The 26,441-nt window shown below is 40.1% G+C and overlaps 2 protein-coding genes across 2 annotated transcripts in view; both read right to left on the reverse strand.

Annotated features, from left to right (window-relative positions):
• Trappc13 (trafficking protein particle complex subunit 13) overlaps positions 1-26,338 on the reverse strand; it is a 31,550-nt gene extending 5,212 nt beyond the window's left edge. Inside the window, exons 1-9 of the mRNA NM_001013908.2 lie at positions 26,018-26,338; positions 18,723-18,791; positions 17,229-17,328; positions 15,866-15,950; positions 10,386-10,513; positions 5,334-5,406; positions 4,789-4,833; positions 2,612-2,629; positions 553-686 (exon numbers count right to left, since the gene is read on the reverse strand). Of these exons, the coding sequence (NP_001013930.2) occupies positions 553-686; positions 2,612-2,629; positions 4,789-4,833; positions 5,334-5,406; positions 10,386-10,513; positions 15,866-15,950; positions 17,229-17,328; positions 18,723-18,791; positions 26,018-26,063 (698 nt within the window). The 5' untranslated portion in view covers positions 26,064-26,338. The remainder of the gene's footprint in view (positions 1-552; positions 687-2,611; positions 2,630-4,788; positions 4,834-5,333; positions 5,407-10,385; positions 10,514-15,865; positions 15,951-17,228; positions 17,329-18,722; positions 18,792-26,017) is intronic.
• Positions 21,546-26,360, reverse strand: Shld3 (shieldin complex subunit 3). Its single transcript, NM_001399810.1, has 2 exons — positions 26,018-26,360; positions 21,546-22,829 (listed from the first exon to the last, which is right to left on the reverse strand). The coding sequence occupies exon 2, from the start codon at positions 22,724-22,726 to the stop codon at positions 21,959-21,961; it is 768 nt and encodes a 255-aa protein (NP_001386739.1). The 5' UTR covers positions 22,727-22,829; positions 26,018-26,360; the 3' UTR covers positions 21,546-21,958.
• Between the last annotated feature and the right edge of the window lie 81 nt (positions 26,361-26,441).

Raw genomic sequence — 26,441 nt, forward strand, 5'->3', positions numbered from 1 at the left:
TGGGGGAGGCAGAGAGAACAAGTGCTTTTGCAAAGGGCTACACGAGATGGGAAGAGGCGGCCCTTTATCTTTATGTGGAGGAGGTGCGAGGAGACTTCTTTAGTGATGGCTGACAAGTGCTGCTATGGCCTTGTCCAGTCTTACATCATGCACATCCCAAACTGCACACCTCAACTATGACCTTAGCTTCTATTAGGAATCCATATTGGCCCACAGATCATAGAATGTGCCACATTAATCCAATGCAGGAGAGCCGGGTGCGTGGGGTGTACCGCTCCTTGGGAAGCTGTGGCAGACGCTGGCTGGAGCCCAGCCTGACAACCTGGAGAGAGCTTGGCGCTAAGACAAACAAAGGTAGGGAGGAAAGAAACACCAGGAGGAGACACTGGCTGGTGAGGAGAGCTTGTGGGGCTTCTGCATTCTTAGGAAGGTTTTGATTAATTAAAACTTCTCTAAAGCATTATGTCCACCAATTGTTTTAAAATAAGTCAAAATCTACTACACTAGAAAAACCTGCATCTTTCCAAATAACAGCAAACATTTCCTACTTACCATTCTCCAGCTTGGTTCACTGAATTCAATTCTGTTACATTGTACATTATTGATGGCTCCAGGGAAACTTTCTCCATAAACATTGGTGAGGTTGTTATATTCTGAATTTGGGCTTCAAGAAATACTTCATCAGTCTGAGGATATGGAAAAAGAAATCCACCAAAATGTCATTGTATTTACAGTATTAACCTTAATGAAAATATCTTACTTATATAAAAAGTATTAACCACAAATGTGATTAGTTCATGCCTGCAAATCAAAATTATCACAATTAATGCAAGGAAAGAAATCTTCCTCCTAACATAATAAACAGGAGCAAAGTGAGGTGTTAGTCAACAGATGCCCTGTCAAACAATGGATGTGGGATAACTAGAATACATTTTATAAAACCCAAAAGCATGTGTTGGACTAGTACTTCAGTTACAACAACAAAATCTAAGTCTGATCAGGTGCTGAAATGTTAGAAGGGACTTCAGTGGAATGGGTGCACCCAGACAGTGCCAGGGGAGACAATCGGTCTTTACTTGAGTATTCTGACATAATGTGAGTAACATGCAACCACTTCTATCTACCTAGTGACCACTAGTTATGAATAACGTCTGTTACAACCATTAGGGTGTAATTTTTAAAATTAAAGTAATTTATAGGTGGCCTTAGTCACTTCTCCATTCATTTTATATGGATATTTAAGGTTAAAACAAGAGTATGTAACACCCTGATGACGACTCAGCTTCTAAGCCTGTCAGAGTATTCTGTGGACTTCGATAGTTCACAATGATGCCATTCATCTCACTCTGGATAACTTAAATATTCAATTTGTAAAAACACTGAATTCCGTACTTATTTCTGTTAAACATCTTGATTATTATTCCTCTTGGGTTCTGGGTCTCCTTCGGGTGACTAGAGAATAAAAATGTTATGCCAAGGCTATTCTGAAATTATTTTTCCCCAAAAGTTTTAGTTATAAAACTCTGAAATTAACTATATCCTCAAACTGAGGAATTATGAGCTTTTTTAAATGCTGAAGAAAAGTGACAAATCATGAAAAATATAGTGAAATTATAATTTTAGATGCCTAAAACAGATTTTTTTGGCCTTTTAGATGTGGGCTCAAATTAAAACAATCTTCCTTCCTTCCTTCCTTCCTTCCTTCCTTCCTTCCTTCCTTCCTTCCTTCATTAGCTCTGGCTGTATTGGAACTACAGAGCCAAGGGTGGCCTGTAACTCACAGATCTGCTGCTTCTGTGTCAAGTGCTGGGGACTAACGCTGTGCACCACCACCCCTGGCTAAAACCATGTTCCATCTAAACACATCTTTCTATTTCTCCTCCTTAGGAAGTTAAGTGAATATATCCCATAAATCCATTGCTCTTACAATAACCAAAGGCCCACATTTCAATTTTTAAAATGCAGTTCTCTGTATAACATGATGCACAGCTTAGATAAAGTGAAAGGAAAGCAGGCATAATGGAAAATCAAGTTAGTGTGAACCGTTAGCACCAAGTGATTGAACGTCTGAAAACGCAGGACAGGGATTTAGTGCCGCGGCTGCTGTACACGTTTCATAATAAGCAAGTGTTGCTCAGTGTAAACAGAAAGTCAAACATATGAAGTCAGCCAGTGTGGGAAATTTGCTTGCTTTTGCTTGCTTTTGTTAAGGGCACAGATGTACAATCCCTGTGCACCTCAAAATGAATTTCAAGTGTGCCTTCTATGTAAGGAAGGGAAGATAATTGGATATTTCACAGCAAGATACTGAAAATCCCAAACCAGATTATAAGTAAGATTATAAAAGAGAACCAGATTATAAGTATCTTCTAAACCAAGCACCAGAGACACTAGAAATGGGATGAAATCATGTCAATGTGACAATTTAATCTTTACTTTCACAGGCAAACAATTGAACAAGTATGCTCAAATTGTGTATTCTTTTTTGGAAGTCACAGATTGCGTATTCACAACTAACTGTTTTTCCACTATGTTTTGTAGAGAGAGATTAATTAGGCAGTCAAAAAGGGGTGAGAAAAGCATATAAATTTATAATAAAAAATGAAATTACCACAGAACTGAGGTCACTCTAATGGAAAAATAAAAAAGAAAAATTAGAAAAATCAGAGTTAAATGTTAAAGAAAAAGAATAACTTTAAAATAAAATGCATTTCTGCATTTTTTTTACTTACTAAAGACAGCATTAGTAAACAAGAAAGTAAACACGAAGCAACATACAGAAACATGACAAACTACTTTTCTAAGAGGGACATTGCTACAGTTACATGACAATGGGGCAGAGAAGATGCCTAGGCTGAAGACTTCAACAACCGCCCCCAAGATGCAGCCGAGGGCAGAGGTGCCCACTGGTCCGCTTTACACGCGCTGCTGCAGTCCTGTTGTACACTCTCTGCTCCTGGGCCTGTATGCATTCTCACACCTCAGGGGGAAGCACACTGCACTCCACACTTAGAACACAACACCATAAAGCATCCCTGGAATTTACCTAGTGCTGGGGTCCTTTCCCAGGGGAGAATCTTAGTGATTAGATCTACCATAGGACATATTTTAGGAAATGCTGGGATAGACAATTCGGTTCATTTTCTTCTTACTGTTATTAGATTTCTGTCTGTTATACATTATATAAATATATATTTAAAATTAGATTTATTACACCCCGTGTCAAATGACACTTCCTTCATCAGATGTATAGCTGGGAATAATTGTCACTGCTATGTTCCTAGAGTATGAACACACATCACAGTTTGGGATGGAGGGAATTACATATACTGTGACTATATTACACAGTCCCGACCACCACAGTGTTTCTGAGGCTGGGGAAGCCACATGCTTACGTTTACTTCCCACCTCACACTGGGCTTTGAACTGGGCAGGTGACCAAATGTTTGACTCTTACCTAGTAATTCACATATCTCCCTATAAGACGTTCTAGCTTAGAAAACTAAAGCAAAATCTTTCATGGAGCCAGTCTCACATTAGCATGATTAGAACATGCTAATAGTAACAAAAATGCTTGACAAGTCCACGGCCCAGGGAGCATAGGGTGTCACCTATCGGCCATTCCTGATGACGTGGCTGAGCAACTACTTAGAATACAGTCGGAGTCACGCTGTTGGCTGACAAGCACTTGTCTAGCTTGCAACTTTGAAAGACTCTGCGATAGCAGTGACTTTCCGCACTTTGTTTCTATTTTGCTTTCCCAGTGAAGTGTTTATGGACTGCTTCAACTTTTTACCCCAGTGTGATTTTATGCACAGTTCAAGACCGTCTTGTTCATTATGTGCATTTTTCCTTTCCTCTAACACGTATTTACAGGGTAGTAAATATGACTCACTGCGACTGCTAACTAGTTCTAGCTATTACTGCAAGCTTTATCCTCAGTGAAACAGTAGGACATGACTGCAAACTTCTGACCACTCCTGGTTGTAGAGTAACCCAGACGGACTCTTCATGAGAAAACACAGCATTTGAGTAATTCTTAATTTACAGGAGGGCTAAAAGGACTCATCATGACAAGATTCCTTTTGTTTTCTTCAAGGCAGGGTCTCACTGTGTATCCCAGCTTAGCCCACTGTGCAGCACAGGCTGGCCTTAACCTCCCCAGCCACCTGCAATCTCATTTTTCTACAGCCCTGGAGGTTATTCACAATTCTGGGGAATCCAAACAATAAAATCCCTTATGTTAGAACTGATTCTACTTAACTTTTCTCTAGGCTAATGGACAGAGCACGCCCTACTCTTTAGGTTCTATTTTCTCCAGTTTTGCCTTTCGAGGCTCTCCCAGGAAGCTTTCTAACACCGTCTAGCCTGGCTCTACTTGGTACATGGACTTCCCAGGGCACTCACTGCCCTTCCTTTCCCATGGACATCAAGTCTTTGTCCACCACCTGAATCTAGAAACGTCCAGAAAGTCACTGCAAGTATTCAGCATTACTAGTGTGGGAAAGCAACACCCCCACCATTATGTCGATTGTAAGGAAATTGTTTAAAATGGGTGAATGTCCCAGAAAATCACCAGAGCAGAAATCAAGACACACTGATCATATGTAGGTTGAAACAAGCAGAATAAGGAACACTTTCAACCGAAGCCACTTCTTACTGGAATTTAGGCTCTTATCACAAATACTTCAGTCATCGTAGCATCGCTTCGACATGACAGGAAGTACCTCTGACCTTCAGTCAAGTGTTCCACGTGGGAATGAAATCCTATTACAGGCTCGCACTTACCTCTGCATTGTAAAATTTGGTTTTCACATCCAATGGTTTGAGAACCTAGTTCAGACAAAGCACACCAGTCAGGAAATTCTGATCCGACTATTTTTATTTGTTTTAAACCACAGGCTTTAATGACTCAAAGCCATGTTTTAATTTTAATTGTTAAAATTTCATAGTGTTTATGAAATATTCATGTAAAACAATCAAAATTTTTTCACTTAAATTCTTCTCTGAATATTTAATGCTATCCTTAATCCTCTTACTTAGGCTTTATATTCATTTTATCCCTTCTTAGGTTTTTATGCTGTCTCATTAATAAAACAAGATTTTATTTTTCAATAAGATGCTTCAGTTTACTGTAAAAACTTACATTGGTGATGTTAATTCACTTGAACTTAACTTAGTCTGACTTTTGAACACTAGCTTGTAAAATGAATCCAAGATGTGAGCTCTTCAATCTATTTAAAACTTGTTTCCCCCAGAAAAAGAGGAAAAATTACACTTCCAAGAAAATAAAAAGCATTTGAAAACAACATTATGTCTTCCATATTCAATACCTGAAATTTGAAGAATTTTCTAAAGTACATTTTTTCTCCACCCTGAGTTGTGTAACTCACAGCACACACCAAGCTGAAACAGAAAGATGTCTTAATATTCTGGAATCATTTCCCAGCTTACTTCTTAATAATAAATCTAACATGCTTCAATTCTACTTATACATATAAAAAAAGCTAACAATGTGAAATTGTAGCTAAATGAGATTACAACAGGGAAAAGGTTTTAGTACATATGGATATACATACACACGAATGTGGAGAAATGGCATGGCATGAGGAGACAGCTCCCAGCTTGCTAGCTGCTGGGCGACAAAGGACTCCTGTCAATCTCAGCACACGATGAGGAAGAGGCATGATTTCCCAAGCAGAGAATCCTGGTCTGCCACGTAAACTGCAAACCTGAGGAAGTGGCCTTCGCCATAGAAAGTAACTCTGCTTTGAATTATAAGAAGCAAACATCTAAGAGACATCTGCTGACAGATTCCTCAGTCTGCAAGGCTTCAGTCACTTTGAACCAAGATAAGCTATTGCTAGGGGAACAGTACCTGGTATAAACTGGAAACTGTGGGAAATCTTTATTCTGCTTTGCCTTTAAAAGAAGCTGACACTGAATAAAGTGTGCCTTGGCTGTGTACCCTGTGTTCTGTTAATGCGACCCCAACACACTAACAAGAAATTCTCTTTAAGAAAATGAGAATGGGGCCTGGAGACAACCCAGTGATTGAGGGTGCCTGCTGTCTGGCAGAAGAAATGGGTTTGATTCTCCACTTACAGGGTTGGTCCTAACAGCCTGTATAACTCTAGGTCTGGGGAATCTCACACTCTTTTCTGGCCTCCATTGGCTCCTTCATATACTCTATGTACTAACTATATTTACAGTTTCTCATACATACATTAAAAGAGAGAGAGAAAGAAAGAGAAAGAGCGAGAGAGAGAGAGAGAGAGAGAGAGAGAGAGAGAGAGAGAGCAAGCTATACCTTTTAGAATAGGAACTTCAAAACTTTTCCTGTGGAAGTAGAATATATTCCAAAATAATTTCCAGAATAAGCATATGATTAAAGGGGAAGAGTTCATTTGCACTGGAAAAATATGCATCTTTAAGGAAATGCCAGGGAGAGGCAACATGTTACAATGGGGAGTTGTGTACAAGTTTTAATAAAAAAAAACCTAGGAAACCTGGGTGTGGTGGCCCACGCCTTTAATCCCAGCACTTGGTAGGTAGAGGCTGAGGCAGGTGGATCTCTGTGAGTTCTAAGCCAGCCACAGATACACAATGAGACTATGTCTCAAGAAAACAAAACCCACTAAGACAGTTAAAAGTTGGTGTAAAACACTTTTTTTTTTATATATATCTATTTATTTATCATGTATACATCATGCAGCTTTCTGCCTGCATGTGCACCTACAGGCCAGAAGAGGGCATCAGAACTCATTACAGATGGTTGTGAGCCACCATCTGGTTGCTGGGAATTGAACTCAGGACCTCTGGAAGAGCAGTCAGTGCTCTTAACCACTGAGCCATCTCTCCAGCCCTGTAAAACACTTCTAATAATAAGGTAAGATGGCTAAATTGTTAATATACAAAGGGTTTTTCTAACTCAATCAGCAAAGGATGAATGTATCACTTAAAATGTAAGGGAGGAATAAATAACTATTTTATGAAAAGAATTCACAGATGTGTTACAGTCCTGTAACTAATTAATAAAACTGTGAAGTGGTAAGTTACACACAGAGTCAAAGATGCTAAAACAATGAGATAATACTTTTAATCTAACAAGGTTTGGCAAGAATCCCTTAGGTTGGTGAGAGTTAGAGAAACTTAAGTGTTTTTACATTGCCAGATGGTGAAAGGAATTTAGAAACAATCTTGTGGTTTAGAGCACTAATGATGTTGATTCCCACAGAACATCTGCTTCAAGTATTCATAGGCAATGCTGGATTCTATTTTGCTTTTAGTAGCAAAAAACTGAAAATATTCTGTAAACAAAGCACTCTGACCAAACACATAAGAGGTTATTTAGAAAAGCCATGTCTTTAAGGATATTGACCGATGTAGAAAAAATATTCACAGTGAATTGAGAAGCATAAAAGCTTGAGAACTATGTCATACATGTGCTTATAAAATGCTGGGGAAATACATTAATCTTTTAATATTCCATACAATTAAGTAAACTTGGGTAATTTAATTTCTCTTTTATACTGGTGCCTTATATTGATAATAGGGGCTAGAAAGTGAGTTGGGGATGGTTGTCTATGCTTCTGATACTGGTAGGGGATAGGAAGGCTGGAGAACTGTCAGATGCAGGACAGCTTAGTTGTACATTAAGTTTAAGAGCAACTTGACCAAAAGCAATAACCCTGTCTCAACAAAACAAGACACCCCAAAGAATAAGCAAACAAAACCCCAAATCAATGCATGCATGTGTGTGCAAACACACACACACACACACACACACACACACACACACACACACACACACCAGCAATAAAACCACCGCAACCCTGCCCAATACTTGCCCTGGAAGTGTTTGCAGGAGAAGTCCTACAGCACCTATAGGTTTTGAGACTAGCACTGTGTTCTAGGTCTTCTCAAGTGGGTTAATCCATTTCCTATAGAATGGTGGCTATACAACGGGAAGCTCAGCTTCAGTGAGCATGAACCACTGTTCTCTGGTATTTCATTGGGACATACAGACTACATAAACTTCATGTTAACCCCATAGTAGCTGTAAAGACAGACGATAGAAAGCCCACAGGTTCTGCAAGCTCTGTACAAAGTAGGAAAGCTTCTTTGAGAAAGTCATCCTAGTTCTGAGATATAAGAAATTATACAGAATCCCACAGGTAGTTCTGTGTAAGCAAACACACCCCATATCACAGAATGAGTTTGGAGTTAAAAGAAGAACCATGTGAGTACAGGAAGAGAAGCGAGAATGTTATATGTGGTGGATTATGTTACAGACAGCTTTGAAAAGCACAGACAAATCAGAGTTTCTAAAGGCTGATGGGGGGAATCTCTCAAGTGCTAGGTGATTAATGAATGACAGCTCAGAAACCTGACTTCTAGGAAGTTTTAATCCAAAGTTTCTATCGACCTCAGAGTAGTCAGTAAAAATACCTTCAGTAGAGCTGGTGGGAATTCGACTATCAAACAACGCAGTGTAACTGTATTTTAAGTATTTCTGTATTACAAGCTTTAACGGATGCAATGAAGAGAAGCACAGTTGATGATGAAGGTGAGGGTGGAGACAGGAGGAATGAGGAATACTTTGAAGAGACAGATGGCTTCTGGGACTGCCTTTAGAGATCCCCAGAGGCTTGGGAAGCCTAAGTAGTTTAGAGGGATGAAGGGCTCACTTGTTTTCAGAGTGAGAAACAGTATTCATATTCAAACACATTCACAGGCCAGGAATGCAAAACTTGAGATTTCTTCATATCTTGTTCTCTTTGGTTCTCTACTTGAGTTGTCAGGGTAGGATACATATATACATCCCACAAAGACATTTACTTGTTCAACTATGTTCATGGCAGCCTTATTTATAATAGCCAGAAGCTGGAAAGAACCCAGATGCCCTTCAACAGAGGAATGGATACAGAAAATGTGGTATATTTATACAATGAAACACTATACAGCTATTAGAAACAAAGACATCATAAATTTTGCAGGCAACTAGATGGATCTTGAGAATATCAACCTGAGTGACATAACCTAGTCTCACAATGATATGCATGGTATATATTAACTTATCAGTGGATATTAGTCATAAAATACAGGATACCCATGCTAAACTGCATAGACCCAAAGAAGTTAAACAAGAAGGAAGGCCCAAGTGAGGATAGTTGATTCTCACTAGGAATGGGAAATAAAATAGTCTTAAGAGGCAGACGGAGGGAGGGAAGTGGGAGAGAGGGGATGGAAAGGGGAATGGGGAGCGGTGTTCAGGATCAGGATGGGGAGGGACAGGAGAGATGGCCAAATGGCCATGAGAATGGATGGATATCTGTAACTGGTGTGTGTGTGTGTGTGGGCAATCTCTAGGTCATGATAGGGACCTGGGTTAAGGGAGGATCCAAGAATCAATGGGGGTGACCTTAGCAGTGACACAAAGCACTGGGGATATGGAACCTGATGAGGCCACTTCCTGTAGCCAGGCAGGAACCTCAGTGGAGCGATGGGAACACCAACCCGCCCACACAACTTCCAACCCAAAATTCATCCTGTCTACAAGACATACAGGCAAGGGGGATGGAGCAGGGCCTGGGGGATCGCCAATCAATAACCACCCATGAAGGCACCAATCCCTGACACTATTATGATCCTCTGCTACGCTTGCAGCCAGGAGGAAGCTGTCCTCTGAGAGGCTCCACCCGGCAGCTGACTCAGACAGTGCAGACACCCACAGCCACACAGTGGACGGAGCCTGGGGATGCTTATGGAAGAACAGGAGGAAGGAGTAATAGGAAAGGACTGCGGGCCCCTGAAGGGACTAGGAACTTAACAGTACTAACAGCGTCAACTAACCTGGGCCCTTGGGGCTCTCCGACTCTGAACCAACAACCAAAGATCACATGGGCTGGACCTAGGCCTCCCTGCTCAGATGTAGCAGATGTGGATCCACCATATCGGTCCTGAACAATTGGAATGAGGGCTCTCCCAAAAGCTGCTGCCTGTCTGTGGGATATGGTCTACTAGCTGGGCTGCCTTGTGTGACCTCAGTGGGAGAGGAAGTGCCCTAGCCTTGCAGAGACTTGAAGTGCCAGATACCCAGGAAGGATGCCACTCACCTAGAGGAGATGTGGGGAGGACTGTGGAAGAGGTGGCTGGGAGGGGGGTGGTGAGCAGGATGTAAAGTGAATAAGTGAAAAATGAAATAAAAATTAACATTTAAAATGTATAAATACACAATATACTTAAATATATTGCACATTTATGTATTTATTATATTTAAAATATATAAATATTAAAAATGTACAAAAGACCACAAAAGGAAAAAGGAAACTAAATTAATAAATGAGTACAAGTTTTTGAGAAGTAGTAAACTTAATTCTTACATGTGCGTCCCAATTTCCTTTACTTCGTGGTGTATGACATCATCAATACAACAATCAGGTTTAAGTTCAGCCACAGCAGCATTGGAGGCTGAAAGGTTTAAACGCTGAGAACTCGTCTGGAGATCCGCCTTGAGAGAAAGTGAGAAGAATCCATGAGGCTGTTAGACATTTAGAGGGGATGGACGGGCACTGTGGAGAGGATCGCGGGGAAGAGGACTGGGGAGAGGGGAAGAGAGAGGAGCTAATGTGGGGTAATGGTGAGTGTCATAAAAATTCATAAGGAAATCCACCACAATATACAATTAATATATGTTATGTAAGAAACTGAAAAAAAGGATCAAGGGAGAAATAAAAAAGAGGAAGTAGGGATAAAGGAAGGGCACTGTACAGCTCTCATGCTCGGAACGATGGCATGACTACACATATACACACTGCAACATCAATGATCAAGGAACCAACCAGAAAGTAGGGAAAATCCAAAACCAATCAAATAGTAACATATGAGCGTAACAGTATGAGAATGAAGACTACAAGCACAGCAGAGGAAAAGTACAGACAAAACCCATAAACTTGGAACTCTGACCTGACCGATGTCTATGTCAAAAGAGAAAACACGTCATACAGCTCATGCATCCCATTTCATAGGGCTAAAAGCTAACAATCTTGAAATGTATTTTGTGTATATGCCATGATTAGATAGGTGTATACGTATGTACACACATGTGCATAGTATGTATGCATGTATGTGTTGATGTAAATATGTACATGTATACATATGATTACAGATAACAAAAGAATCGAGTTTTCATCCCTGGAGTAAAAGAGGCACAGCTAAGAAAGCTGGGCAGTAAGTCTGTCCTGCTACCTTTCACGCTAGACTAGCCTGAATCATCGGTACGAACATATGAAGGGTTTTCTTCTTTGAAACAGAGTCTCATAGCTCAGGCTAGCCTCAAACTTCTTGTGTAGCTGAGGATGACTTAGACCTTTTGGCTTTCCTGCTTCCACCTCTCCAGTACTGCAACTGTAGTCAGGAGCCAAAGTGCCCAGCTGCAACATGTGTGGTTTTTCCTTAAGACTCTGTTTTGATTTCATGTGCACGAGTGTTTTGCCTGGATCTCACGGAAGTATTTCCTCAACTGAGGCTCCTTCCTCTATGATGACTCTAGCTTGTGTCAAGTCGACACACACAGAACCAGCCAGTGTACTTGCTGGCAGACCTAGCAAGATCGCAGCAGCTGTAGCCAGGTGAGCCTGGGTGAGTGGAAGCCCATGCTGTCAGGCCCATGCATAATTCCCTTCTATACCACCATGGCTGCTTTGTTCATGGGTCATTGGGCAATGATAGGCAAGGCTGGATAAAGATGTTGACTATTCACAGAACAGGTCATCCTATCTACTTGATTACTGACCTCCTCCTCAGCTGAAGTCACCTTTTGATAAGCATTTACATGGGACACAAGTATCTTCACATACTTTGCCCATTTGGAGAGATCTAACCACACACTTCTTCCCCAGATGTCTTTCTCAGCAACTTTCCAATGGTGATCTTTCCAAGTCCCTGCCCATCCAGTTAATCCACTGACAACGGCTCATGAATTAGTGAACAACTGCATATCTGCCATTTCTCTTTCCAAACAAAATTTAGGACCATGTATACTGAGTGGAATTCTGCCCAAGATTGGACCATGTATACTGACTGGAAATCTGCGAAGATTTCCCCTCACTGTGACTTTCAGGGTTGTCCCAGAAAGGAGCTGTACGTAATGCTACAGCTGTCCACTTCTGGGTGGTGCCTCTGCCACATGCAGAACCATCAGTAAACCAGCCCCTAGACTCTTCCTCAGTAGCTGATCATTCGGAACACCCCATGAGGCTACAGGTGCATGCTTGGCAGCAGATGGCATTGTAACAGGAGGAGAAACCATAGGTATTAGGGCAACTTCTTCATGTAACCTGCTGTGCCTTCAGGACCTGCTCAGGTCCAACCACGTAAATACCATCTCCATTTGATAAAGGATTATTGGTGTATATGTTCTATTTTATGACTTGGTGGGTCAGATGACACCCAGCTCACGATGGGCTGCTCAGGTCTCATGGTAACTTGGTGGTCCATTGTCAAATGTTCAGTTTCCACTAAGGCCCAAATAGCAGGCAAAGAGCTGTCTTTCAAAAAGAGAATGGTTTATCTGAAGATGATGGCCTTGTTCCAAAATCCCAAAGGTCTCTTCTCTGATTCACATATAGGGGCCTGTCAAAGGATCCAAACAGCATCCCTGTCACCGACACCTCAAGTACCATCAGGTCTGCTGGATCAGATGGTCCAAGTGACAGAGTAGCTGCACAGCAGCCTGGACCTGACGACTGTGGTTCTGGTTTTTGCTTCTTCCCTTGGTGTGTCAAGGCACTGTGCACTGCTGCACCCCAAGTGGGAAGGATGGAGTGGTCAGTGGGCAAGTAAGAATGAGTTAAAGTCCGGAATGGGTGGGTGAGCAGGATCCTGTTCCGGAAGGGGGACGGGGGAGCGTGTGTGTGTGTGGGGTGGTGGTGTATGTGGGTGTTTTCCAAAGACTTTAGCGTTACAGTTCTTTTAGATGACATTCAGTGAAACAGCTCTCTTAAAGGATATTCACAAAATAGCTTGTGCACTTTATTGGGGTGAACAGGGACTATATAAACCTTGGAAAGTGGGAAGGGGTTCTTCTTAGGGTGAAGTTTCATTGGCCGAGGGCTGAGGTTTAAGGTCCTAGGATACCTCATCTACTTGGAGATGGGCTCCAGGAAGCTGAGTCTGTAATTCTGCCAAGGATTTCACATTCTTCAGGTACAGTGTCGGGGCTGGGCTCCCCAGATAAGGTAGAAAAGATGCCCTACTTGTACCAGGCTCGGGGAGCTATGTGGACATGGCAGACTTTGACCTTATTGACAAGGTTTCCCAACAGAAGAATCTTCTCCTGTTCCAGGCCCCACACAAAGCTGGCAGTTTTCGAGTCTCTTGGTGTATGGGCTGGAGTAACACACCAAAGTGGATCAAACATCACCAACTGGGGCTGCTCTGTAGCCCCTAATTTTTTTTTTCCATTTTGCAGTTAATTCTAACCTAACTTTGTTAGTGCTGGTCCTTTTTAAGTGGCATATTTATTAATGCTATCTCTCTGTGATATTCAGTCATGGGATAGAAGTAACTCACAATTATTGGGAACTTAACCATGTACAAGTCTTGCCTGGCAGCCCACGGGTCATTTAATTCTCACAATTCTGAAGTAGGCAGATCTAGTATAACCTAAGTGTATACATGATGAGGACAGGCACAGAAAGGTAATGGCTCCCCTGGGGTGTGCACAGCTCATATAGAATGAAGCAGAGGTTCAAAACAGTGTACACACTGTGGCATAGAGGGGACATCACTGAGCTGCATTGGCTTTCTGTCCTATGTACAATATGAGATCACTGGCTAAGTTCACCTGCCATTGCTTTCTTTTTCTTTTTTTATCATTTATGATAACCACCTTGTATATGACTGAGTACTTCCTTCTCTTCTTTGACACTATTAGTAATAATATTACTGAAAATTTATTTATTCCTAATACCTATTCCATGTCAGAGCCTGTTTGAGGAGTTGAAAATCTATCAGACAATGAATCAGACCCAAATCCCTGGCTCTGTGGAGTCTCTGCTTTTGGGGAGGTGCTAGGAGGACTCTAGTGTGGAGGTTGAAGTGCTGTCTTTACGAGCCCATGTAACACATACTTCAGATTCTCCAGACCACAGTCTTTATTCCAACCACAGAACTTACACGGCAGCTGAGAGTCAGTCAGACACACAGAACTAACAGCCGTGGCCCGGCAAGATACTTCACGTACAGACACTTCAGTTTGAATTTCATAACGTTTCTACATATTATAGAATGTTGTTTCGTTTCAATCATTGGATGCAAACCAGAAGAAAACAAAGCAAAATCCGTCCTTAGTTATTGGACAGGCTGTGTACTTCACCAAACCTTAATCTGATGAAAGGCCAGGCACTGTCCACACATATTTGCGTCTACCTTCTCAAGCTTGATATGTGAGGCCTGAAATATATTTTCTGAGATCCTTTATCACTTTAAAACTACAGATTGTCTCTAAGCCCACTGCAGCTAAGACTTCTCCTTTAGAAATACTAATTTAGAAATACTAATTAGAAATACTAATAATAATCCAAATTCCCTGTTGAAAGACAGCTTTCAGTCAACTTCTCTCAGTACACTTTTAGATTTTTAAAAAAAATTTTTAAGGATACAAATAACAGGTATATATTTTCATACATGTGTATTGCTGTATTTTGTTCGTATCTACTTTCATCAACTTCCTTGTCCCTCTTCCCCTCACTCTGGTCTACAAACAGTCTCCTCCTACTTCCGTGTCTCATGTGTATCATTCAAAACCTATATTCAGTGTATGAGATGAAAATGAAATACGTATTTCCCTTTTCTACTGTCCTCTTGCTTTCTTTTCTCCTTCCTTCCTTCCTCAATGGCCTGTTTAGTTTCATATTACACACACACACACACACACACACACACACACACACACACACACACACACACCACACTCAGTATAATTTGGAAGTCTAAATTGTGCAGAGTGAAAACATGAAGTTTCCCATCTCTTTTAACATGATGATTTCTAGTTCCATTCACTCTCTTGGAAATGATAAAAATCTCTTCTCTTTACAGCTGAACAGAGCTCTATTGTATTTATAAATCACATTTCTCTACCCATTCATCCACATAGAGAATTTTTACTTTATCTAAGCTCTTTCGCTTTTGAAAACATTTCAAGTTGTGAAGGGACTTGCAAATTCTAGGTTTTCGTTTCCCAACTACTTCAAGAGTCTTCTAACTGGTCCGTTTCCTATAAAGTATTCTACATGGTGATGTCTCCAGCCTGTCTAATACAAGCTGACTCACTTGACCCAGCACCTAATATTTGGAAGTTTTTTACTTTTTACTAAAATCTTAGCCTGACTTTCAGGACACTGCAGTAAAGATCTTTCCCACCAGACCGGACACGGAGACTGTTTTCCTCTAACAGCATGCACTGACATTACAGTCTCCCTCTGTCCTATACTCTTGCTCTGAGTCCTGCTCATCTTCTAAGGCCCTCTTGCTTTCCTCTCCTCTACCATGCAGGATGCTGCAACTAGAGTGACTTCTGGCAAGTTTCCTAAGCCTCTCAAGTACTGTTACGTCAGTCACACAAACACTATTTACCCCAATGGCATTTTCTCATGTAAGTTACCAGGAACCGTGGGTAGAAGGAAAATGCTTCTGTGAATTCCCTAAGTTTGAGTCTGTTAGATAATCATCAGGGTTTGTTAGTGACATTTAAACAATCTAGTATTAACCATGCATTTTAATGAGGTTGCCAAGGCTCAACAGAAATAAAACCTGTATTATCCAAATACAATGCTTTACAACAAATAAGAGTGTCGCTTACCTTCACCAATATATCTTTTACAACTTGATTGCTGTCGTTGTGAACACTGATGTAACTGGAAAAGGTCTCTCCCAGAAATATATTCCTGTGAAATGGAGCAACATTCTAAGCAGAGAGCCATTCAGCCCTGAAGGAAACCAAGTAAGCTTTCAAGGGAGAACTTCAGGAGGAGGAAAGTTTCCTGAGGCTCAGGGAAATCCTCCTTCAGTGTCCTTTGTTCCAGGGTCGAGGAATTATTTCCTCAGTATCCTACATCTTCCTTAGGCTACACCTTCAGTACCTACTGCACTTCAAAGAGAGAGTGGAATTACACACAGTATAACACAGTTGTCAACTGCCAGCCAAGTTTCTGGCTATCCTGGAAACGATGGCCACCGTAATCAGAGCTGCACTGTCAGAAGATTTACATCTGAGTACACTAGACAATGTCATTTTCAGTTTTTAAATGACTTATCCTCGAAATCTAAAATTAACTTGGAAGAAGTTAATTTATCTTTAGGAGAACTCCATTGTTTTCCTAAGAAAATGACTACTGGCTTTACACTACATAGCTGTATTAACTCCCTGTATTATAGTAATTTTATGTGTATGGGTGCTTTTCCTGCAACTATGTCTGTGTACCACATGCATGCAGTGTCTGTGGACACCTGAAGAAAGACTCACGTTTATTGGAATTGGGTTACAGGCAGTTGTGAAAAGTCGTGTGGTCCTCTGGAAGAGCAGCCTGTGCTCTTAATGGCTGAGGCACCTCTGTAGCCCCTTATTCTATATAATTTTAATAGTTTTACATCAATACATTTCCAAGTTGGAAAGACACTAGTTTATAATCATACCCTGTGAGTTTAGTAAAACAAAACAAAAAATATCGTATCAAACCCTGAAAAATTCCTTTTTTTTGTCTCAAATCTTTTCAGTTTTAATACATTGATAATATATGATAAGAAAAGAAATAAAAACACTGACTAGCTAGTAGGTCTGATATCTTCTGTAAAGAGAGGGGTGTGAATGAGGCCCAGTAAGAGCTGCTCTGAAAGTGACAGCCATGTTGATTAGTGTAACTAAAGGCACACAGAGTCACTGCCAGGATAAGACCTAGGCCTGTGCTACAGCAGAACACATACCTAGCATGTATAAAACTTCAGCCACAACCCCAAAAACAAGGTTAACATGCTATCATAATACTAGAACCATCACTGACTCTGTTCTACGTGGCTTTTCTAAAAAAAAAAAAAAAAATAGAACCAAGAGCAATCTGTATGTTTTTGTTACTTATTGCACAAGCATCACTTTCCCACTCTGTATACTGACATGATAACAGTTTTCGGGGACTGCAGAACATTTTATGTAAATCTATCACTCTTACCCGAAATTTTGGGGTAAAGTCAACATTTCTCCCAACATTAAAATCTCTGCACCATTTACAGTTGAAGGATCATCTTTCATTAACTGGTTAAAGAGATCACCTGCAGGAAGAGAAAAAGCAAAACTCTTAACACCTACCTTTAAAACAAGTTTTACTTATGTAAGGAAATAGGAACCACTGGGCAGCTCAGTGGGAGAGCACTTGCCCAGTACTCACAATGTGATTGGGCCAAGTTTCTTCTATCTGGTCTGACTTGGAGTCACCTTTGATTTAACCTGAAACTGATCTTCCCTTTTTCTACACCTGCTGGGAAAAGTCCCATGGGAAAGTCCCCAAGCTTGGTCTAGAAATTCAGGGTTGAACTGCTCCAGCTAACTGCACGTTTTGGCTTCTGTTAAACTGCTTGCTTGCTTTAGTTCCCCCTGCACCTGTCAAATGTGAAGTTGTTTTTAAGTGCTTTTTGCCTTTAAAAGCCCCCTATAATATGGATTTGAGGATGTTCCATGAGAGATGTTTCTCTCTAGGCAATCACCAATCGGCTTATTATATATTCTCAATTCAGATTTGGTTGGACTGAGTGGTCTTTTTATCTCTAAACCCAAACAATAAAGCCCTGGATTTGACCCTTAGCACCGTGAGCAGTGGGGTGAGGAGGGAGTCAGATTTCTTTTTATTCTGAATGAACATAGTACTAAAATTTTAATTTCTAACTTTCCCAAAACAGACACAACTGGGTGTAGTGATGCAAGTCTGGAATCCTAGGACGTAGAAGTAGGAGGCAGGAGGTTTTGCAGTTTAGGGTCTGTCTCAGCTACATGAGGGACTCCAGGCCAGCCTGGGATATATGAGTTTCTGTGTCAAAAACAAAAACTGAGATATAGTATTTGTGCTCATTCTTGAGTTATAATATTAAAGTTCAATATACATTACAGTGTAAAATGTCATTTCTTATTTGTAATACCATAAAATTCCTATCAGAAAATTATAATTACACGGTGAATGCCTGTAATCACAGCATTGCCAGGTTGAGACAGGTAGACCAAGAATTCAAGACACCTTAAGATATGTATAGTAAGGCCCTAGACTGAAAAAACAAAACAATGAACAAACAAATACACCAAAAAAAAAAAAAAAACCCAAAAGAAAACCAAAACTGATCTCACAGAATGCTTCATTTTTGAAGGTCATAAGACATAAATACACTATAGAAACACCAATAATTCTAAACAGAATGCTAATGTGTATTTGAGGATGCAGGGAACATTGTGATAGTGATAGAAATATGAATGTATCTTAAACTAAAAGTCTCTTGTTATCAAAAGGTAGCATCTTGAATTGTAGATTATAAAGGAGTCTGATCTTTCAAACGGCCACCTTCACATCATATAAATATGGGCAATGCAGAATTTAACGAATGGTTAGCTTAAGACTGGCAAAGGTAAGCCTCTTTCAAAATAATGTGGATAACTCAAGTTTCAACTTTTCTTTACATACCAGGTAAGTCCTTCTCTTCACAAGTTACAGGAATATTGGTGAACAAAGTAGGTTTGGTCAATCGCATCACTGTCAATGAAGAGAGACAAAAATGTTCAAATTGTTTAGGGCTAATATTCAAGTCAAGTGCACAGCATTCATCAAGGACATACTCATATAACTGAGTTTTGTACTAAATACAAGCACTAACACTATACCTATTACCTCCATTATTCATACAAGGCTGAGAATGATAAGTACTAACATTATAAATATTATCTGTTATACATAGAAGGCCGAGAATAACTGTTGCAGGTAATTGTGCACATTAAAGATTATATACAGCAAAATACGTCAGTGGCAGAACCTGAACTAGAACCAGGGTGACTTCATACTGTTTAAAACATATCCCCAAACAGTTGATTGTAAACCTGGGGTCAATCACAGGGGTGAAATATCTTATTAAAAATATCCCAGGGAATTCAAGCAGGACTTCATTCCAGTATTACCAGCTCAAGACATGGTGTTGGTGTCTCCAACCTTGTCTTTTTTTTTTTTTTTTTTTTTTTTTTTTTTTTTTTTTAAGATTTTTTTTTTCTGAGTGTCTTGCCTGGATGTGTATGTGTACCATGTGAGTTCCTGGTCAGAAGTCATGAGGTCCTCTAGAACTGGAGTTATGGAAACCTATGAGCCTCCATAACAGAATCTGGTCCCTATGCAAGAGCAATATATAAGTGCTCTTAACCTCTGAGCAACCTCTGCAGCCTCCATTCTTACTTTTAAGTAGAGGAAAAAAAAGTTAAAGTTACTAAATATAACATGAAGATAAATAGCTACCCTGAGAGAGGCACATAGAAGGTAGCTAAAAACTAAAATTCAAAGCCCAGTTTTGTTGTTCTTTTCTTTTCTAGAAATTTGATTTTAGACTGTTTAATGAGGCCTAGATGGGCTCACATCTGATATACCCCAGCCTTCGCTGAGTATAGGGTTCTAGGCAGGTATCACAGCTGTATGCACTGCCTAAGTGCAAATTTGTGAGATGCATATCCGGCAAACGATTATATAAATAGCTTATTCTTTAAACTTCATTTTTCTTGTTTGAAGTTTTGGGACAAGGTCTCATATCACAGCCCAGGATGACCTTGAACGTACCATGAAGCTCAGACTAGCCTTGAACTTTGGCTCTTCTGCCTCAGTCTTTCAAATCACTACCCCCACCCCCAACTCATTCCTTTAGTGTTTGAGGTATGTCTCACTAGCAGGCTGCAGTGGAACTCAGAGATCCACCTAACTCTGCCTCTCACGTCCTATAAGGAATCTCGAAAACGGAAGACTTTAGGTACAAAAGAGCAAGATTTACGGAACTCTGGCAGAGGGCTGGGAGGTGGCTCGTTTGGTAAAGTGCTCGTGCACAAACATGAGGACCTGAGTTAGATCTCAGAAGCCATGCAAGAAAAGCTGGGTGTGGTAGTGACATCTGGATCCTTGGGGCTTGCTGGCCAGCCTACCCAGCTGACATGACAAGCTCCAGGTCAGAGAGACTCTGTCTCCATAAAGCAAAGCAAACGAACAAAAACAAACCCAGGCAGCTGATGCCTGAGATGCCTAGGCTAGGCTCTGGCCTCTGTGTGTGCATAGACACAAGAAACACTGACAGGGCAAGTAAAAGGAAGTACTAGTGATTGGTTAGTAATTTTATACTCTTGAATGTTAAAGTAAGTTATTGGGTCAAAGGCCCCAAAACCAAAAAGCCACAAAGCCCACACCTGCTATTTGTTAGGTTGGGCAATGAAGTTAGATTTGTCTAAGACAAGGTCAAATCTCGAACAAACAAACCAAAGCTTATAACTTGGAGGACTCTGTATCTTAGCTTCCTCTCTGTATCTACTGCCTGCCTCCTTCCCACAGAGTAAGTGCTGGCTGCACCTTTCCAAAGGCTCTCACTGACTTATCCTTCCATACTTATTTCTGTTTCCCTAGCATGTTCGATGTGTGATTAAACTGCGGGATCTTGAAAGGGAAGGGAGGTTAATGATAGCAGCTACTGGCAGGAGTCACCCAGCCCTGGGGATACACATGTAGCACTAAGTTCAAAGAGCTGACATCCTTTTAAAAGGCTTCTATATGGCTACACAGGGAGTTCAGTGGATAAAAGCACACAATGACTTGAGTTCAATCCCAGGACCTACATGGTGAGAAGAAAGAACAAACCAATTCCTGCAGGCTGTTCTCTGACCTCCATATATGCATGATGGCATGTGCATCCACATGCAAACACACAATACATACATGTAACTAAAGATGAAAGACTTCTAGGAAATAACAGTGGGTTCTAAGCTTGAAAACACCTTAAGTGTTGTCTAGGTAAATGGGAAATGAACCTTTTCTTCTTTAGAATCACTACGTTATTTGAAGCAAAAAAATCTCTAACTTCATCCTTTTTTTTTTTTTGGAGACAGGGTTTCTCTGTATACACTCTGTAAAGCAGGCTGGCCTAGAACTCACAACATTCCACCTGCCACTGCTTTTCAAGTGCTGGGATTAAAGGAGAACACTACCACTGCCTGCCAATTCCTAGGTTTTCACTTTCATTGTCTTTTAGAAAATTCTAAGATTGAGCAACTCACGAGGAGTAAATCAGAAAATTTCAAATCTTCCACATACGAAAATAAGAAGCTCCTTTTAATTCTTGGATTTAAAGCTGTTTATAATCTCATTGTAACTTACACTTTTAGTTGCTATAACCCTTTTAAAAATAATGAAACTATGAGAAAAGTGCTATTTCCAAACTTTTAACTCTTGATTGGCAACCTTGTAATAAATTATGAAAAATACAAAATCAAACAAACTGTGATAAGACTTTTAATTTTACACACAGCTCATATTATATTTAGGTGAATAAGGGACTTTAAGGAGTCATTAAAATAAAACCATTCATTTAAACTCAAATCATTGGGATAAAAGTTAAAACACTTTCAATTTTAGCACAAACAATAATTCATCAAAGTTCACTCAAGAGAATGCTAATAAACATAATCTGGAATATTCCTGACTTGATCGACAAGCCTTGGGGCTACATGATATTTATATACTGGACACAAACTGTACACATATTACAGAATTATTTTCTTCACACTATAAAGAAGCACCAACATTTAAAAGTCATTAAAATACAATGGTTAATAAAGTCTATTCATTTCACAATTTCAGTCCAAATTCATTTCATTCAGAATATTCTTCATGATGATCAAAATTTGTTACATACTAAAAATAACACCATATTTATGTACAAATAAATCAATTTTCCCAATAAGAGATAATCTTTCTTTAAGCAGACCTCCTACATATTCACAGTACTTAATATCACAGAACACCCATATTTGGCCTAACTCTCTCTGGATGGTAGCATTACAAGAAGGAAGTTCACTGTGCCTGATAAAGTGGTTGAGTTTTGTCCAAATGTCTTCCAGAGTCTGGTTGTTGCAAACACTGTATTCTAAAGTCCATCTTGCTCTATGAAGGGTGTGCAAATGTAGTGTCTTTAAAGTGGCTTGCAATTTTCTAGACAAAGGAAAAATCTTTTTTGGACAATGTTTGCTAGTAAGTGAAACACTCCAGGATCTTTTCTTGTGCTGTGTTTCTTTTCCTGAATTTTTATCCAAATTTGCTGCGTTAGTCTGCTCCTTTAGTGTGTGTGCCTGGAGTAAGTGCTGCATTTTGGAATTAGGTTGAAACTCCAAAAGATCTACTGTGCAGTCATAGCTGTGTGATTCACCATTAGGTTCTGAAATGGTTAAGTACCGTTTCACATTCTCAGCAGCCTCTTCAGAAATTACTGGCGGTAATCTTTTAGGCTTGAGTGGAAGCTTGGACTCATCGTGTGGAAACCAAGGAATAAATCTTGATAGTGGGTGAGTAGGAAAGTCTTGAATTACATTTTCTGCAATTTTTGCCAGCTGTTTGGGATCGTTTTCATATGGTCGATAATGTAATATTACTTCAGTAGTCATCCTGCAGTAATCCATTAACTCTTAATGGAGAGAAAATTTCTTAGCTGAATTCTTCAGAGCTAGAATGTAATTTATTATTACAAAATTGTCTTTCTTGTCAAATCAGAAGAAACAGGACCTAAAGTAGAAGTAGTGCAAAAAATAAGATTTGGTAGGGAGAGCCTATGGGTAGGCAGGAAGGAGAAAACAAAACCCATTCCCCATCCGGAACTTTAACTACGTGCTATGGCAGATGTGATGATAATTCTCACAACAATAAGGTATCTGATCGAGGTTGGAATGAAGATTAGATCTAGCCCGAAAATGCTGACAGTCAACGTGTTTAACTAAATGGATCTATAGGATTTTGAAATATTATCATTAAAATGTTTGGTATTCATAGCCCTAAGACCTTAAGAGAAACAAAAATTCGGTAATTCTCACCACATAATGTAATATTTAAAATTTCTAGGGTGCTGGAGAGATGGTTTGGTGGTTAAGAACACCTCCAGAGTGTTTCAGAGTGAATCAGACGGATTCAATTCCCCATGTCCGCAAGATGGTCCATGACCATCTATTACACCAGCTCTATGTGACAGTCTCTTCTGGCTTCCATGGGAAACATGCGCGCGCGCACACACACACACACACACACACACACACACACACACACACACGTACGTGCACACAGACATGCATACACACAGACATGCACACACACGCATACACATGGATGTATACACACAGACACGTGCACACACACTGACACACACAGAGACATGCACACACTCACATGGTATACACACATAAATACATTGTACAGACAAATATGTAAGTAAAACATCCATATAAATAGAAGTTGTTGTTTAAAAAAGTTTTAAAAAACTCTGATTTTAAAATTAAGAATGCTGGGATTTTAAAGATGTGTATCACCTTGCCCTGTTCAAAATTACTAGCTTTAAAAAACTATACTTGGGATTAAATTAATGTGTATACTTTAAAATTTCATGAATTCTATCAATACATAGGTAAAATATTTCATTACTATACATCTTTCTCAATAGTAAACCTCAAAAATATGAAAATGGATTAACCTTACATGTTAATCCCAGATAGAAAATGGGGCTATGACAAAGTCTTCTCTATATTAAGGTAGTTTTAAATAGCATGGAGATGCTAGTTCAATGGACACCAATGTAGAGGAAGAACACAACACACAAGTACTCATGATGTCCCAAATTAAAGCAGTGACCAGAAGTTCCAGCACATAAAGTCTCAAGAATGGAGACAGCCAGGATCTGATCTACAAGTTGTGGTTCCTAATCAGGCCAAAGCTGAGTATAACAGAGGCTCTTCTATATCCTAACACAGGCATATGCACACACACACACACACACACACACACACACATTTAGTCTTTTACTCCCCAAACATGAGAGAACTAATCCATGTTCTTTCTCTGCTACAATAATGATGACCCAGTTTTGTCACGATGTCACAACAGAACCACAGTCTGATTCTGAAGAATTAAGAGGTAACTAACTATATAATAAATCCTTTTTATACCCTTAAAAATAACCATAGTTTCCCTAAGATTTTTTTAAGTTCTAGTATAGATTTAATATGTGATGACATATTCCTTAAATATTTAATAATGATCATCACTTCTTGACCTTTCCTGGCTTACGATCAAGGAAGAAGAATTAATGAATTTATTTGTTTTTTCCCTTTACACCTTTTTTCAGTGTAAGGCAGGACACTGAGAACCCTTCTACTGTCGTCTGAACACACTCAGTGATATACTCAAGAGGCGAGTGAAATTTTGAGAGCTCTTTTTTAGGTAAAATGTGTTTTCATTTCAAGAAAAAACAAAAGGGAGAGAGTATATGACTCAGTCAGTAGAGTGCTTGCCTAGCATGCACAAAGCGCTGGGTTCAAATCCCAGGATCCCATAAACTGGGTATAGTGGTGGACATTTGTGATCTGAGCATCTGGAAGGTGGAGGCAAGAGGACCAGGAACTCTAAGTCCTTTTCAGTTACACTGTGAGTTTGAGGTCAATTCACTAGGCATCTTGTGTTTTTAAAGATGAAGAATAATAACAAAACTCCCTACCACTGGAATTTTTGGTAGCTTCTAAGTTGTGTGAAATCGCACTTAGCAACTCATGTAATTGTTTTAAGTTCATATAGAAATCATAACGATCTCTGGAAAAGCCGTTTCATTTGCTAGGAGGAAACAATATCTTAGAAAGATGAGGCAGGCCTTGTTGAATTATTGCCTTCACCTCTTACTAGATATTTATCTTGGAAAAGGTGTCACAATAAGTAATATCTAGCCCACACACTAGATGTAAGATGGAGATAATAAAAATACAGTAAGTTCCTTTCAAACACACATCATCAACTTCAGTCCCGATCACGTGGTCTCGCTGTTGTATTGCTCAATGTGGCGACCTTTCTTAGCTCCACATTCAGAGACAGTCATACTAACTGCTGCTATGGAAGCGTGACTGCATGTTAGGAATGGAACTGGTGAGCTTCTGGATGTGTATGTAGCCCACAGAGAATGGGGGAGGAATATGCGGTATATCCAAAGGGATGCCTTAAAGAGGGCCAGTGCAATCCAATCTAGTTCAAATGTCTTGTAAGCATTTCTTCCTATCAGTGTAAGGCACTGTTAACTTTATACCTGCACATCCCAAAGGCAAGAAAGTGCATTGTGGCAGTAGCAAACTAAAATAGGTTGAAATTGTTTTTTAATAAAAGGTTATCGATAAGCAGATTCAAGAAAAATCTGACCTCCTAGCTCCCCCCCCCCGGTCAAATTAAATCATTAAAACTTATTCCAAACTGATGCGTATAGAAAATTAAAGTTGATAAGACATTCTGGACAAGGTTCCCACAAACGTGATACTACAGTGTGAATTAATTTGCAGTATATTTCAACAAATCTAAGAAGTATTAGGTGTAGTTCCATTTATTTCAAATCCTTGGCATTACCGTGCTACACCATCTACAGGTAAGCTAAAACCTGGTAACTTTATCCCTGCGACCTAGACGGATAAAGGAGTGATTTTTGGAGAAAAAAAAAATTAAATGCCAGCTGAAATTTATGCCGGTTCACAGATATCTCTGCGGCAGGCTCGAGACGTGAGCTGCTGTGGACAAAATGTGGTAGCAAAGGCCTCAGTGCTTAGGTTTGCATTTCATTCCAGGAGCAGCGGGAAGGCGAGTGCCCGGTTTCAGGGACAAGGCCTTCGTTGGGAATCCATCAAAGAAGTGAGGCAAATAACAGAGTAAAGAGACTCAGGTTAGCAACAGTTTACCTTTTAGCGCCAGCAGGTGCTCCTGTTTGGGGGGATTCACTTCCATTTTGACCGGCACTTCTGACCTCAGCCTATACAGGCTGAAGTTTCACTGGGTCTGGAAGGAAAAGTGCCAGGCACAAGTCCCGGAAGATCGGCCTTCAAACGCACGCTCGACTTCTTTCTGCTCCTGAGAACTTAAATTCTCTTTTCATTAAGTCCTTTACGGCTCCAGTGAAATCTTTTTACCAAGGCCATTCCTTCGTTCAGAAATACACATATTTTCCACACAGGCTGACTTCAACGATCCACTTCGGGCTGACAATACGCGGCTTCCCAAAAGCTTACATTGCCCAGGGGGGGTGGGGGAGGGAGCTACTGTCGTGGCATGCTGGGATTTGTAGTACATTTTATACAAATTTAGCAGTGTACGCAGGGCGGTGGG

This window comes from Rattus norvegicus, chromosome 2, assembly GCF_036323735.1.
Source record: "Rattus norvegicus strain BN/NHsdMcwi chromosome 2, GRCr8, whole genome shotgun sequence".
NCBI classification, from domain to species: Eukaryota; Metazoa; Chordata; class Mammalia; order Rodentia; family Muridae; genus Rattus; species Rattus norvegicus.